We start from the raw sequence: 12,921 nt of genomic DNA, 5'->3' as shown, positions 1-12,921 counted from the left end.
GTGGGTGAGTTTTATAGGGACAAATCCTGGCCCACTTAAAACAACAACAAACAAACAAAACATCAGTCACATACTTTATATATGAAGGGACTAGTCTTAGCATTATAATTTCATGTTCCCCTTCAATATTTAGTGCAGTGATTAGTGCAGCGTCACCTTTGAAGAAGACATGAGACATCACTCATTAAACTTTAAACATTTTGTACTGATTTTAAGAGGGTTACATTTTCATATGCACTGGCATATGTGTGCCTGTAAGTTCAGTATTACAACAAGTCCTGTGCTTGTGTATTCGTACAAGTGTCTGCATATCAACGGTGTGTGAAGAGCCCTCTCAAACTGTGAGAGGCTGTCCAGAGTCAATGACCTCCACCATGGAGCACATGCTGTTTTGTGAAATGACACAGTTTGAAGCTGCCTGGCTCATCTGCCACTTCTTTATTTTCTTCCTCTGTGTAAAAAAGAGATCCCTTATATGTCTCCTATATATGGAACGTACACGTGAACACTGTCCAACGATCTGTAATGCCTCGTTGAGCTTCTGTGAGTCTTGCTGTGAGCTCCATCCAGTGACGAGGCCATATAGAGCCACTTTAAAAGAGGAATTGTCCAGGTATTATGTTAGAGAATGATTGTTGAGGCAGTCAAACAAGCGATGTGCCCTTTGCATGACCTTTTCCTTTCCCTGACGTTCAGTCCTGGCTTTTGACAGCACTGTCAAGGTGTCCCCCATTTGTTGAGGCTCTGCTCGTATCCAGGAGCCTTCACTGGTAGCCTGCCAGGCTGTCAAGGTCTTTCTTTTTCACTTTCTCTCTTTCATTTGTCTCTATCTCTTGCATCACATGCCGCCTCTCAACAGCCATTTGTATGACCTCGGTCTTATTTTCATTTTAGGTGGTTTTAGGATATTTTTCTGTTATTTTATGAATTGTTACTCAGACACAGTCTTTATCATGTCCTACAGTAAGTGGTCGGTACTTTCAGTACACTCAGCTTCAGTAAAAATACAATTTACAAAGGACAACGTTTGCCCCTCTGAGTTACATTTACTTGCATCATTTTTCCTTTATTCACAACATCTTGTTTTGGTCTTAGGTCTTTTGATCTTTGTTCCAATCCAGATCCTGTAAAAGGATATTAAATGGACCCTCATTTTTGCATGGAAACAACCTTGAGGACATTGACTTATTATCATGCATCAAGATCATTGTCACTCATTTCCCACTGAGGCTAAAAAACAATGGCGGCCGGTGACCCAAAAAATTGGTTGGACAGAAGGAAAACCTTCCAACCTCCAGTGAGATTTCACATGTTGGCTACTTCTTTCTATTTCCCTTCCTTCGCTGAAAAATTGAGTTGTAAGATAACAGCTTACAAGTTTTCGTGAAACAACATGGTACACTTATTTAAAGCACTCTATTGCATCAATGAGATGGATTAATGCATCTTAGTTTGGCCCCACTTTAGTGTTGTAATTTGCTCTCTGCAGACATGCTGCCTCCTATCAGCTCATTGATAGGCACCCAGCCTAAAAGCTTTAGTCTATGGCAGTCTGTTGTGTCATTCAATCTCTTTAGAGCCTAATCTTTAGTGACTAGAGCATTTTAGGGAATAAATGAGAAAACGGCCTATATCAGTCTGCTATTAGCACCGATGTGATCAGCACACTTAGTGTGTCTTTTAGTCGCCCCGTCCAAATTCTTGAACTCACTCTTGGGGAGACCAAGCACTAACCTTAAAGCTGTATTGCGGGCATGACTTGCAATACAACCATGAGACTCACTTATTCACATCGAAAAGTTTCTGATGACCTGATCTTCCATTGTTAGCTTTACAGTCTTGAGTGTCCCTTTTTCCACGTAATCCAAAGTTTTGAATGGGGTTGACGACACTCTTCTGCTTTTGCATCTCTCAGCTCCCCTGACATTAGCATTGTCAGCATCACTCTTTTGCCAACCGAGCAGTGGGTGCAAAAACATATTCCTGCCTGGAGTTTATGAGATTTACATTTGAAAAGCGGTATTTGCAATTTGCATTCTCCATGTCACTGCACTCACTACAACTAGAGGAGATGATTTGTCAGACTCTCATTGATTGGGCATGTATGATGTCAATACTATGTTCTGGTTTTTGATTGGTTTGGTACAATATCCTCTGTTAAGGTGATATATTACAGGTCAATCAAAGGCTGACATATGACACCCATTATACTGATAGGATAACGCCCACTACAGTGGAGGACAGCAGGGTTTCTCTTCCTCACTGTCTCTCCACAATAGACTACATTTTTCCTACTTTGGAGCTTGCTGTTGATGCATATTGATTTTCAGAATTTTAACAGTGTTTTTTTTTTTCTTTTTTTGTCTCTAGGGGACAGAGAAATTATTTGTAAGTGTTAAAGCTTTAATTTAAAGCAGATTTCATGGTTTGATATCTATCTCTTTACTCAAAAGATAGAGAGGCAGCATCCTCCCCTGCCTTTATGGATCAGTCTCGTCTTTTTTCCTTGTATTTAGGCCAAGCAAGCATCCACTGCAAGATGAGAGTAGAAAAGCAGAGAACAGAAGTATAGCTGGAAACAAGTGAGGAGAGGAGAGTGGTTTTGTGCAATAAACATACTCTCAAAAAACAGCCATAAACCTTTCTCCATCATCTCCTGTATAATTTAATGAAATTCTCACTTAAATTGTTTAAGGAACTACTCCAGCATTTTGCCTTTTTTCTAACTTAGGCAGACTGAGACAAGATGTTTCATACCATTTTCACTTCTGCACGTCCAGTGGCTCAGTTCCTATGAGTAGTATTTTGTGTTAGCTCAGTCTGAAGACTTGAAGTCTATGGGAGTCATTAGCCTACCTCCGTCAAAGTGAAAGAATAAACCTCACAGCAGCTCTGAAGCTGTCTTTTCTACACAGTGTATCTTGTGTATTTGAAATATACATTTTGGATTTTTTTTTTCTTAAAACAAGAGCAATTTTAGTAGAAGTTAGATGGTTGGAGCTATAGCCGCTGAACACATGTATCCTTCCGTGTAGTGCAGTGATCTGTGCAGAGCTGAAGTACCGCTGGCTTAAATACGGCTATTTTACCCAAAAACATTGGAGTGTTACTTTAATAGGAGCCAAATTTAGAATATAGGAAACCAGCAGCCGGTCACATAGATCCATTACACCATCTGTAACGTTTATTGGTCAAATCTTTAAGATTTTATGCTGTACCTCTACACAATATAAACATTTACTATGTGCTTTTGAAATCATGCTCGATGATGGGCAGTCAAGATGTCTGAAGTTCATTTTTGTTCCAGTGTTACTGTGTTATTAGCGAAGATCTGCCTGTCTGCTCTCCGTATAAATCATCCTGCACTTCAGTAAAAAAAAAAAAAAAAAACAAGTAGCTGTAGCCTGTGTAACTTTCAGCACTTCATTGCTTCTTTTCCCCATCATCTTCCAACCCACCTGCCTCCCTGCTGTCTACTCAAACCCACCGGTGGGTTATAACCCACAGTTTGAAAACTAGTGTATAAGCCCTTGTGTGGAGTATAAGGTCATAAAACAGAAACTTAAAGAATACACTGCTGTATTGTCTGCAGAGCGTGGTCAGCAGTGTGGAGCCTAAAGACACATAGCGTCTTCACTACAACAGACATAATACTGCAGGAATGAGCAATGTTTTTATGATGAGATATGTATTGTCACCGGCACAGGATGTATATATGGATGAGACACACATGTTCTGATAAGCATGCATGTGCACATTTACCACCATTGCGGCATTGCTTACCTGCAGATGGTGGTCCAACACCGAGGGCATAAATTAATGCAAGTCCTAAGCACAGACCACCAACAGCAGCCAAGCACATTGTGAGAATATATTCCCTTTGACCTGAAAGCCTCCCCTGTTGAATAAATCATGGCATAGAGTACCAGCCTCATAGTAGTTTCTTTTTTATCTTTCATCCCAGCTATCCTCCCAATATGTCCTTGAGAAACTACAGAAAGGAAGAAAGAGGGAAAAAAAAAAAAAAAACATGGACGCAACACCACAGGAGGTGGTGTGAAATCATTGTTTCCATGGAAATGGCATGCAACAGTAAGCCCATTATCAATTCTCAGGTATTGACTCTCGTTAGCTGGTGATATTTAACCTTCATAGATGAATAGGCTGCTGGGCGTGCAGAGGAATTGATAAAGCTGCCACGTTTGCAGTTTTACGATTGATATTGTTATCATATGAAGACTGGCCTAACTACAGCGTGCTTTCAAATAACTCTCCTTGGCATAATCTGTCAGACCTCTGAAGTTAGCCATTTGGTTCTTCATTACACCACTTCTCTAGAGAAAATCTGTAGTGGAAATACAACTACCCTCATCTTGTCAGTGGTTTTGTAAAAGCTGCTTAAACACCAACACTGACTCCTTTCTGTACAGGTGCTTTGTGTACCCTTTTGCTGAGGAAGTCCTGCCATACATGTTGATCGTTGGTATATTTCTAGATAATTGTGCAGATGTGTGATACATTCTCTATAAATGCCAGTGTCTGTTGATATCTTGTTAATGGTCTTAATACACCAATGAATTAGAGGGAATGGATTGAATTTACAGTGCTGTTTAATCTAGCTGGATTAATATAGGCTTAATGTAGGCTATCTAGTCAGATTCAGTCAGCTGAAGTTTGTGACCTAAAATCAGGGCCAGTCATATATTATTATATCATGTCTGGCAATGAAAGGATAATGTGTATGTAAACCTTACAGGTGATGGAAGGCTTTCTTTCTGACAGCCAAGCTGTTGGCAAAGAACAAATTCAAGCTAAACCACAGTTCAGCTGTAAGCCCTGACAGTCTATACTCAAGCTGGGGAACAAAACAGGCTGACACATCTTTTCTCTGCTAGGCCCTGTTGATTTGTCACTTTGACTCCCAACACCCGCAGATCCATTTCAGTGTAAAATGACCTGTCCGGAGCCATACTCGGCGGAAGGCTAGAGTGCTGAAAAACAAAAGCAAAAAGGTCGCTGAATTGTGAGATGAGGCAGATGGTGGATGGGGCAGAGTGATTTATTTTCTTTGTTTGTAGCTAAACACAACAGAAGGGGTCTGGATGAAAATCTGTCATCTGTTGTTGATGTGCACAACACAATCTCTCATGACCATGGGAAGAATAGTCACAGCAGCTTTTTGTTTTGGATCATAGCTGTGTGTGTTGGTAAGTGTTTGAATGCTTCACAAGACACTCCAGCTATTGTCCAATGGTTTGGTTTAGTTCAGTGTAATGGCTTTATAAATGCCTCTTGTGATGTGATCACACTGGACATTATCATAACAGAATTAAAAGTGCTATGCAGGCAAGACACACACACACTCACGTACACTCAAGCAAAGTCACTGGCCTGTCACTTCTCGTGTCAGTGCACCTTGTCATAATGAATCTGAAAATTCTACAAGAACTTTGCAAAGACATGAACATAAACACATTGTTTTGCATAAACACAATTAACCTGATCATCACTTGCAAAACTTCAAGGACTGACAAAGTCAGAGGACAAATGATCATACAGCATAACATAACATGTTTAATTATAGGAACGCTCTGCATTCCCAAGATTGCTTCCCTTTGTGCACGCCAGATGAAATTTGAATTTTACCTTAGAGGTACAGCGCGATACAAACACTGCCAAGATTAATATGAACACAGCAAAGTCTCTTATCATCTCTCCAATGCTTGAGTATGCCAGCTCATTCCCCAGATTTGATTACTCCTTAGTTTACATTTCCCTCACCCCTGTTTGCCTCCCGTGCTATCAAACTACCACTGTGTGATGGAGAACCGATGTCATGTACAGAATGCCAAGCACACTGAAGCGATTCCCAGGTAATGAGCAAGAGATACAGGCAAGAGAAGCTCAGGTACTACACAGTGATTTTGTAGCAGGAAATGTTCCCATATCAGTCTTTTTGATGGGGAAAATATGGACCATGGCCAAAGTAATTAGACCCATGCTGACTGTGTGCTTGGGTATAAACTCACTGAACACACAGAGGAGTGTAAAAGCTCTCATTTTTTGGCTTTGTTTGCTCCTGAGTTCCTGTGGCTTTTGAAAGAGAAGCATGTTTGTTCAGAAATAAGCCAAGGTTGCTGTGTCGTTCGTCCTCCTTATCTCTGGCTCATAATCCAGATGGAGCCTATTCTTCCTCTTCCTCCTCTGCTGTCTCCTTCTGTTTGTTCTTCACCTTGTGGCTCCACTTCTTCTCCTCCTCTTCCTCCCTTTTCTCCTCTGTTCTGTCCTCCAGTTTTTGCTCGGTTTTCAGTTGCAGTTCATTTGGATAGTCCAATGGTGATGCTTCCTATCAAGTGACTACAATGTGTCTACTGAGTTTCAAAAGATACTAATAATTGTGTGAGTAATCTATAGCAATCTATAGATATTCAGTGCCTACAGTAGGGTCAGTTTTAGGATTGGGGTTAATATTAGAAGGGCTGGGTGAAGGTCAGAGTTAGGGTGACAAAGTCTGTGAAGATGCATCAGATTGGAAAATTACACTTTGTTGAATATCTTTTTTGGTCATTTAATAGTAGTGCTGAGATTCTTTGTTGATCAATTAGTCGCATGGCATTAAATTAATTATATCCCCTGGGCAAAGTCTGATGGAAACTATGAATCTGCGACCATCAGGTGTCCACCACATCTGTACATGTTTAACTATCTAGTGTGGATAATTGTTAACCATGGCAAGAGTAAAAACTATTTTTGCAGAAGCTCTTAAACTCATGCGGGGATACATCCCAGCAGTTGTGACCAAACATTCTATTCATTATTTCTAATTACTGTATAATTTCAATAGCTGATTAATCGTTTTAGTTGTTTATCAACTAAAATTGGCAAAATGTTGATTACAGCCTCATTAAGATCACTAAAATGCTAACATGTGCTTGCTTTTCTCTATTCATATTATAAAATGAATACTTTGGATGTTTGGCTTTTGGCTGCTGGTCAGGCTGAGGAAGAAATTTAAAGACATGACTTTGCAAACCTCCCATGAGCATTTGTCATTATTTTTGGCACTTTATAGACTACACGATTAATCAGTGATTAAGTGACAAGGAAAATAGTCATTAGTTGTTCATGACCGTTGGTCTGTCCAAATAAAGAATTACCTGTGTTTATGTCCTTCACTGCTCCTGCTCTGCTTTCTCCTTGTATCTCTGCAGACTTTTTTCTTCCTTTAACTTCTATATCCTGTCCCCAGTTTAGATACTAGATACTACACCATCAGTGCATATAGAGCAGCACTGCATCATGAAGGCCAAAAGCTAAGGGTGAAACTTCTCCACGATGATCTGAAGGAGCCAACGATAGGCCGGATGCATAATTAAAAGAAAACTGCGATGCTTCTTTCATTGTCCCTCATCTCTCTACCTCCTTTTGCCCTGGCCCGAGGCTGGGACGAGTTAAAGACCTCTGTCCATTTGCATAAATATTCATGCTATTAAATGGAAAAAAATGTACAAATGGGGAGCATGCACAGTGTGTAGTTCACCCATGGCTAAAGGCCTGAGTAGGTTGTTTGTACATAAGAGTGACTAGCCAGGATAACAAGGGCATAAGTAAGGAAACGGTGTTGCGGTCGGGGGTCTCCATTACATTTTTCCAAGGATCACTGACAATTAGCATAATGTTACCCCTGCAAATGAGCAGGGCTAAAGTGGGCTGGTGTTTACTCTACTTGGATATCAGTCCACATATAGCAAAGTGTATCCATGGCAGTGTGTCGCACCCTTTCTTAATTGGATGCTTGAGTGTACCCATTTATCCACAGAAGGGTGTCTAATTAGGGTCCTTTGACATTAGCCACAGCTTTTGCAGCTTTGGTGGGGGACTGGATTTCAGGCAGGCTTCCCACAGCCAGCCTTAATTGACTTTTATGATAAGGGTTCAGAGAGTCTGCTCCACAATGTTGTGAATGGATATCACCTTTCTGTGCTCTGCTGTGAAATGTTCTTTCCCTTGAAGTTTTGTGGATTTCACATTGACTGACTGGCTCTTTATGGGTAGGTGAGCAGTTGCACCTTCCTGAGTCCCTCTGTGGGTGGGCTTTCAGCTCATGATGTTACGCTGCACTCAAGAGCATAAATAAGTTCTCCATATAAAAAAAAAGCACTTCACCCATTTTCTATAAAAAAATATTACGCATTTCTAGAATTATATGAGAGGTTCTGAAAGGTTTACCTGGGTCGCTAAGTCATCAAAAATGTCAGGGTGAAATTTAAGTTCAAGTAAAGGGGGAAAAAATACCTAGACTGATGTTATGTACAAAACTTTTTTATAATAGGAGGAGACAGTGCATACTGGCTTCAACGGGAAGTAGGATTGAAACCAACAAGACCAGATCCCTATCTTTTTGAACTGGGAATTGTCTTTATCTTATGTATTGTCATTTGTTTTTCACATTAAGGCACACTCCACATTTTAGACAGCGTGGAGTCAAAATAACATTTTTTTTCTGAAGGACATTAATGCCACAGAAAAAAAAAACACTATTTTCCATTCACCGAGGTTTGTACATATGCTCTATCCACAGCAACAAGAAACATCAAGATTACCACATTCCGCTTTGCAGCAGCCCTTGTTGTTGCCATGGCAACGGTAAACAGTCACATCAGTCACTCGAATGTAATAGAGAATTTTTTTAAAAAAACCCTGCATTTGACTTTTTCCTGTATCAGTTCCCTGGTGGTCCACAGTGTCGTGCAGGTTAACAGTTGTGTTGCTTTGGCTTGCCTGGGCTCGCAGCACTGCACCTAGAGACAGGCCGCATCCGGGGAGGTATGGAGGAAGAGCGGATCTGTGATTACTGTGATCTGAATGAAATTGAGAACAAGTTTCACCTTGTGTTTCATTGTTCTTCATATCATGATTTGCGTTTTGAGAGTATTTAATAAGTGTCAAAACCCAGATCTCATGTGATTAAGTGATGTAGGTAGACTTGCATAGCTCTTTGAATACAAGGTTTTTGCAGTTGCTGATTATCTAGAGAAAGTATGGGATAAGCAAACAAAGAGAACATCTACATGATTTATTTATTTTGGCTTGTGTGATACAAATATTGCTTAAATGTTTTCTTTTTTCTGTGTGTAAACTGTTTACTTGACAGCTATCAGTTATGGGAAGTGATTGTAATGATTTGTAGATTGTTTTTTGGTGTCTTATAATCCCATTAGGGATGGGTCACAAAACAAGACACAAACTCAGTCATCCATTCATTCTTTCATTCATACAAAAGTTGTGCAGCGACACTAAATCTGAAAGTGTGATTGGCTGATTAAATTTTCCCATCGGAATTTGATGGAATTCTGAATTTCTTCCTGTTTAAAAAAATAATTAAAAAAAAAAACAAACAAAAAAAAAAACATCTGGTCTCCTTTCCTTTTAAGAGGCAGTGTGTGACATGTGTATCACATGCTTACACTTTGACACCATTTTCTGTTTGTTATGTGATTACAGAGGATCCAGAACACAACGGATACACTGCTGGATTTAACCGGACGGAACATGACAGACTTCTTAGTCAAGACTTATGAGCACTCGGGCAAAAAAAGGTATTGCATGTCAGTGTCATCAGCAACCACAGTTTAGTAGCACTTTTTTTTTAAATATCAAAGCATTAAGAGAGATTTATTTATTTATTTTAAATCCAATGAATGTTTGCTAAATGCATACATGCTTGCTTTTTGGCTGCTGATATTTTATTTGCCACACACAGATCCAAATTACTATGTAAGTTGCTCTGTACCTTCACTCGGTAGTTTGGATTATACTGTAAAGGAAATATATGTATATAAACCTCTAGATGGCTGGTTGAGGGGAAACATGAAAAAAAAAGGAGGGGAAAAAATTCTCATGCAATGCTGCCAATTCCATCAGCACATCATGTTTTGACAGCTCCCACTGTGCCACACGTTGACGGGCTTCCTTTATTTTGTCATTTTATTGTATGGAAACATTTGAGTGAACTGCCAGTGAGTTAAATGATCATATGTTGTTAATTGATGGCATGCTGATGGATACTGATTGCATCATATTATGGCTGTATCGATTCATTTATTATCAATAAATACATTTATGGCATTTGTTGTTGTTTGTCAATTTTCAACCACATCAGTCTGCTAAAATAAATAAACCGATTAAATTGAATTGCTTTGACATTGGCTGGAATTGATATGAAATGTTTTGAAATGATGCATCCACAATTTCCCCCCCCAAAAATGCAAAAAAAAAAAAAAAAAAAAAAAATGCAGGTATTTTGTTAGATCAAGTGCTGATCTAGCAAAATACCTCGAAATTCCAAAGTGCAATCAACGTTTTCCCTTAAGTAATGTTAAAGTAATACTATTGATTGTATTCATATGGAGTGTCTTACATTCTGATTTGTGTTGCACAAACTCAAACTAAATTGTTCCAAAAAAAGAAATATTGTTCTTAAATCAAATTGCCAAGTAGTGAATAGTGAATTGATTTGAATGTCTGTTTTGCCAAAAATTCACACCCCTGATACATCTCTGATTTGTTCATGTTTACCAGCCACACGTCTATATATCGTTTCCATAATAGTAACCGTTTTTATGCCCACATCTTTGTGCATATGTCAGCTTACTTCCACTTGATCCCTTGTCTCCGGCTCTCCAGGTATGGAGGGATCTCTGTTGGAGCTGTCAACTCCCAAGTCCGTCTGACAGAGCCAGAAATTGGAGCTGCGTTCAGGGATATAAAGGGCTTGTTCAGTTCATTCCAGGTATGCAATACGTACTGAGATCCTCAAGGTGAAACGTCTTGGTAACACAATATAATAATTCAGTTTCTTTTGAGAGCAAAATATTTGAATGTTGGAGTGTGAGGGCTAAAAGTGTAGGTTTGGAAAAAAGCCCAGAGGCATCCTCAAAGACCCAAGAATCACAGAGACCCGAGGATCTGTTTATCTGTAGCACTTAGAAGTACAAAACCAAGGCCAAATAAACCCCATTCAATACACCAAGGTCTTGACGTCAAGTTTGGATTTTGTGAAACATGGTCACATATATACTTGAATGAAGTCAAATATCAACACATGAGAGAGAGAAGAGAGCACATGCAGAGAGAGGAGGAAGCAAGAGAGTGAAGACGAGCCTTGTTCAAATCTACTTTAGTTAGTGTCCATGGCAACAGGCTGTGATTGTCTCCAATGTTGTGAATAAATCTAGCAATTTGGAGGTCCTCACTGCGCGCAAACACGCGCAAACCTTTTCTCTTGTACACTTATTGATCTTCATCCACAAACTCGCTGCATCTAGTTCTTCAAAACACACACAAAGACACACACACACATTCATAGACTTTCTTTCTCAAGTGCACCATTCCTTGAACTTCATACAAACTTGCTTCTCCTTCCCCGCGTGTGTCTCTCTTGGTCTCTCTCTTGCACACACACACACACACACACACACACACACACACCCTCATTAAAATTTCAAACCTGTGGACGTTCAAACTAGTTTGAGATCAGCACATTGCTTTGCCCTCAGGCATCTCCGGGTTCATCCCTAGCCAGGCTCCCCTCTCTGTCTTGGATCTCTGCACTAATGTGACTTTAATTTGTGCTGTGCTGATGATGTAACCCTAATGGCCGGGCATTAGCTGTCCCAGCTCCGCACTCCTTGTTATTAAAGCACTACACTGTCCTTGGGATATGTCTATCTTTCTGCTGCTCCGGAGTCATTGCGATGCTAGACAGTAAAAGGAAGCAGTGTGTTTTTGCACTCTGAGCCACCTGCGCAGCCTGGGAAGTGAGCTTTGAAATTTCTGCTTAATTGCATTTCCCATGTCTTGCAGGTAGAAATAGAGGGGTTTGCACTGCATGAGATGATGGGAACGATGAGAACAAGAAAGTCCATGCGCCGGCAAATGTATAATTACTCCAGGAATGTATCTCAACTCGTGCCCTGTGTTATGTAGATTGTGTTGCTATGCCGTTATTCCCTGAAAAGTTTTTGCAAAAAATCTTTCAAAAATTACTTGAGTGCTCCATAGCGAGATCCTAATTAAAGAAGCCATAAATTCCTTTCTGGTCAGTGCATGAAACACTGGCAAGCACACACACACACACACACCCATATATATATATATACATACTCTTTCTCACACAGAGCTTGTGACCAGTGAACTGTGCAAGCACTTTTGGAATACTAGCCACAAAAGTCACCACACACTTGAGTGGCTTTATTGCTGTGTTGTTAGCCGTGGCCCTAGCAGGTCTGCCGGCCAAACCAGCCTTGTCATTGTCCTTGAGCAGGGAGGAGTTGTCAGGGATTAGACCCAGGCAGCCGCTGGCCCACTTCTTGTCTCGTGTCAGCCGCTGCTAATCCTCCAGAAGGCCGCCTGTCGATGCCGCCTGGCACGATGCAAGGCAGTGCAAGCCTCCCATCAAAATGAAACAAGTCAAAACATTTTAAAGATCCTCTGTTTTTACAGGGAGAAAGAATTATGGACGAGTGTGGGAGTCTTGTTCTCCACCCGGCTTATGAATAGGTAATGAGCTGGAACAGGGGGGATGTTATTTAACACAAATACTCCTGTCAATGAAGATGGGGATGTTTTTTTCCTCTCCCCTTTCACAGCGTGATATGGAAGGAGAGGAAGACTTCATGCTGCGTTATGGAAATGATGTGTAAACACTCTGGGTTATGCCAAAGGAGCAGATTAAATCTATGTCTGGGCAAAAAAATTATTCTTAATTTGTTTTTGAGATTTCTGACTTTGTGAGTTTGGGCAGTGGATGCCACAATGCGAGGGTAGCAAGAGCTGTTTGAGTGAAGGATTCTGGGATGGAGAAAGGAGGAAAAGACGTGAAATGATCTGCTCAGCCCTTTTGTCCTTAAGTAACTCTCT

General features: G+C 40.3%; 1 protein-coding gene across 1 annotated transcript in view; it reads left to right on the top strand.

Annotated features, from left to right (window-relative positions):
* Positions 1–12,921, top strand: part of LOC115376791 (phospholipid-transporting ATPase ABCA1) — a 185,306-nt gene that overhangs the window by 99,891 nt on the left and 72,494 nt on the right. The window contains exons 34-35 of the mRNA XM_030076559.1: positions 9,505–9,599; positions 10,687–10,792. Coding sequence (XP_029932419.1) covers positions 9,505–9,599; positions 10,687–10,792 — 201 coding nt within the window. The remainder of the gene's footprint in view (positions 1–9,504; positions 9,600–10,686; positions 10,793–12,921) is intronic.

The sequence above is a fragment of the Myripristis murdjan genome, chromosome 18, assembly GCF_902150065.1.
Source record: "Myripristis murdjan chromosome 18, fMyrMur1.1, whole genome shotgun sequence".
Taxonomy (NCBI): domain Eukaryota; kingdom Metazoa; phylum Chordata; class Actinopteri; order Holocentriformes; family Holocentridae; genus Myripristis; species Myripristis murdjan.
The sequence above is the reverse complement of the archived record's forward strand: the minus strand, read 5'-3'. Positions and strand labels throughout refer to the sequence as shown.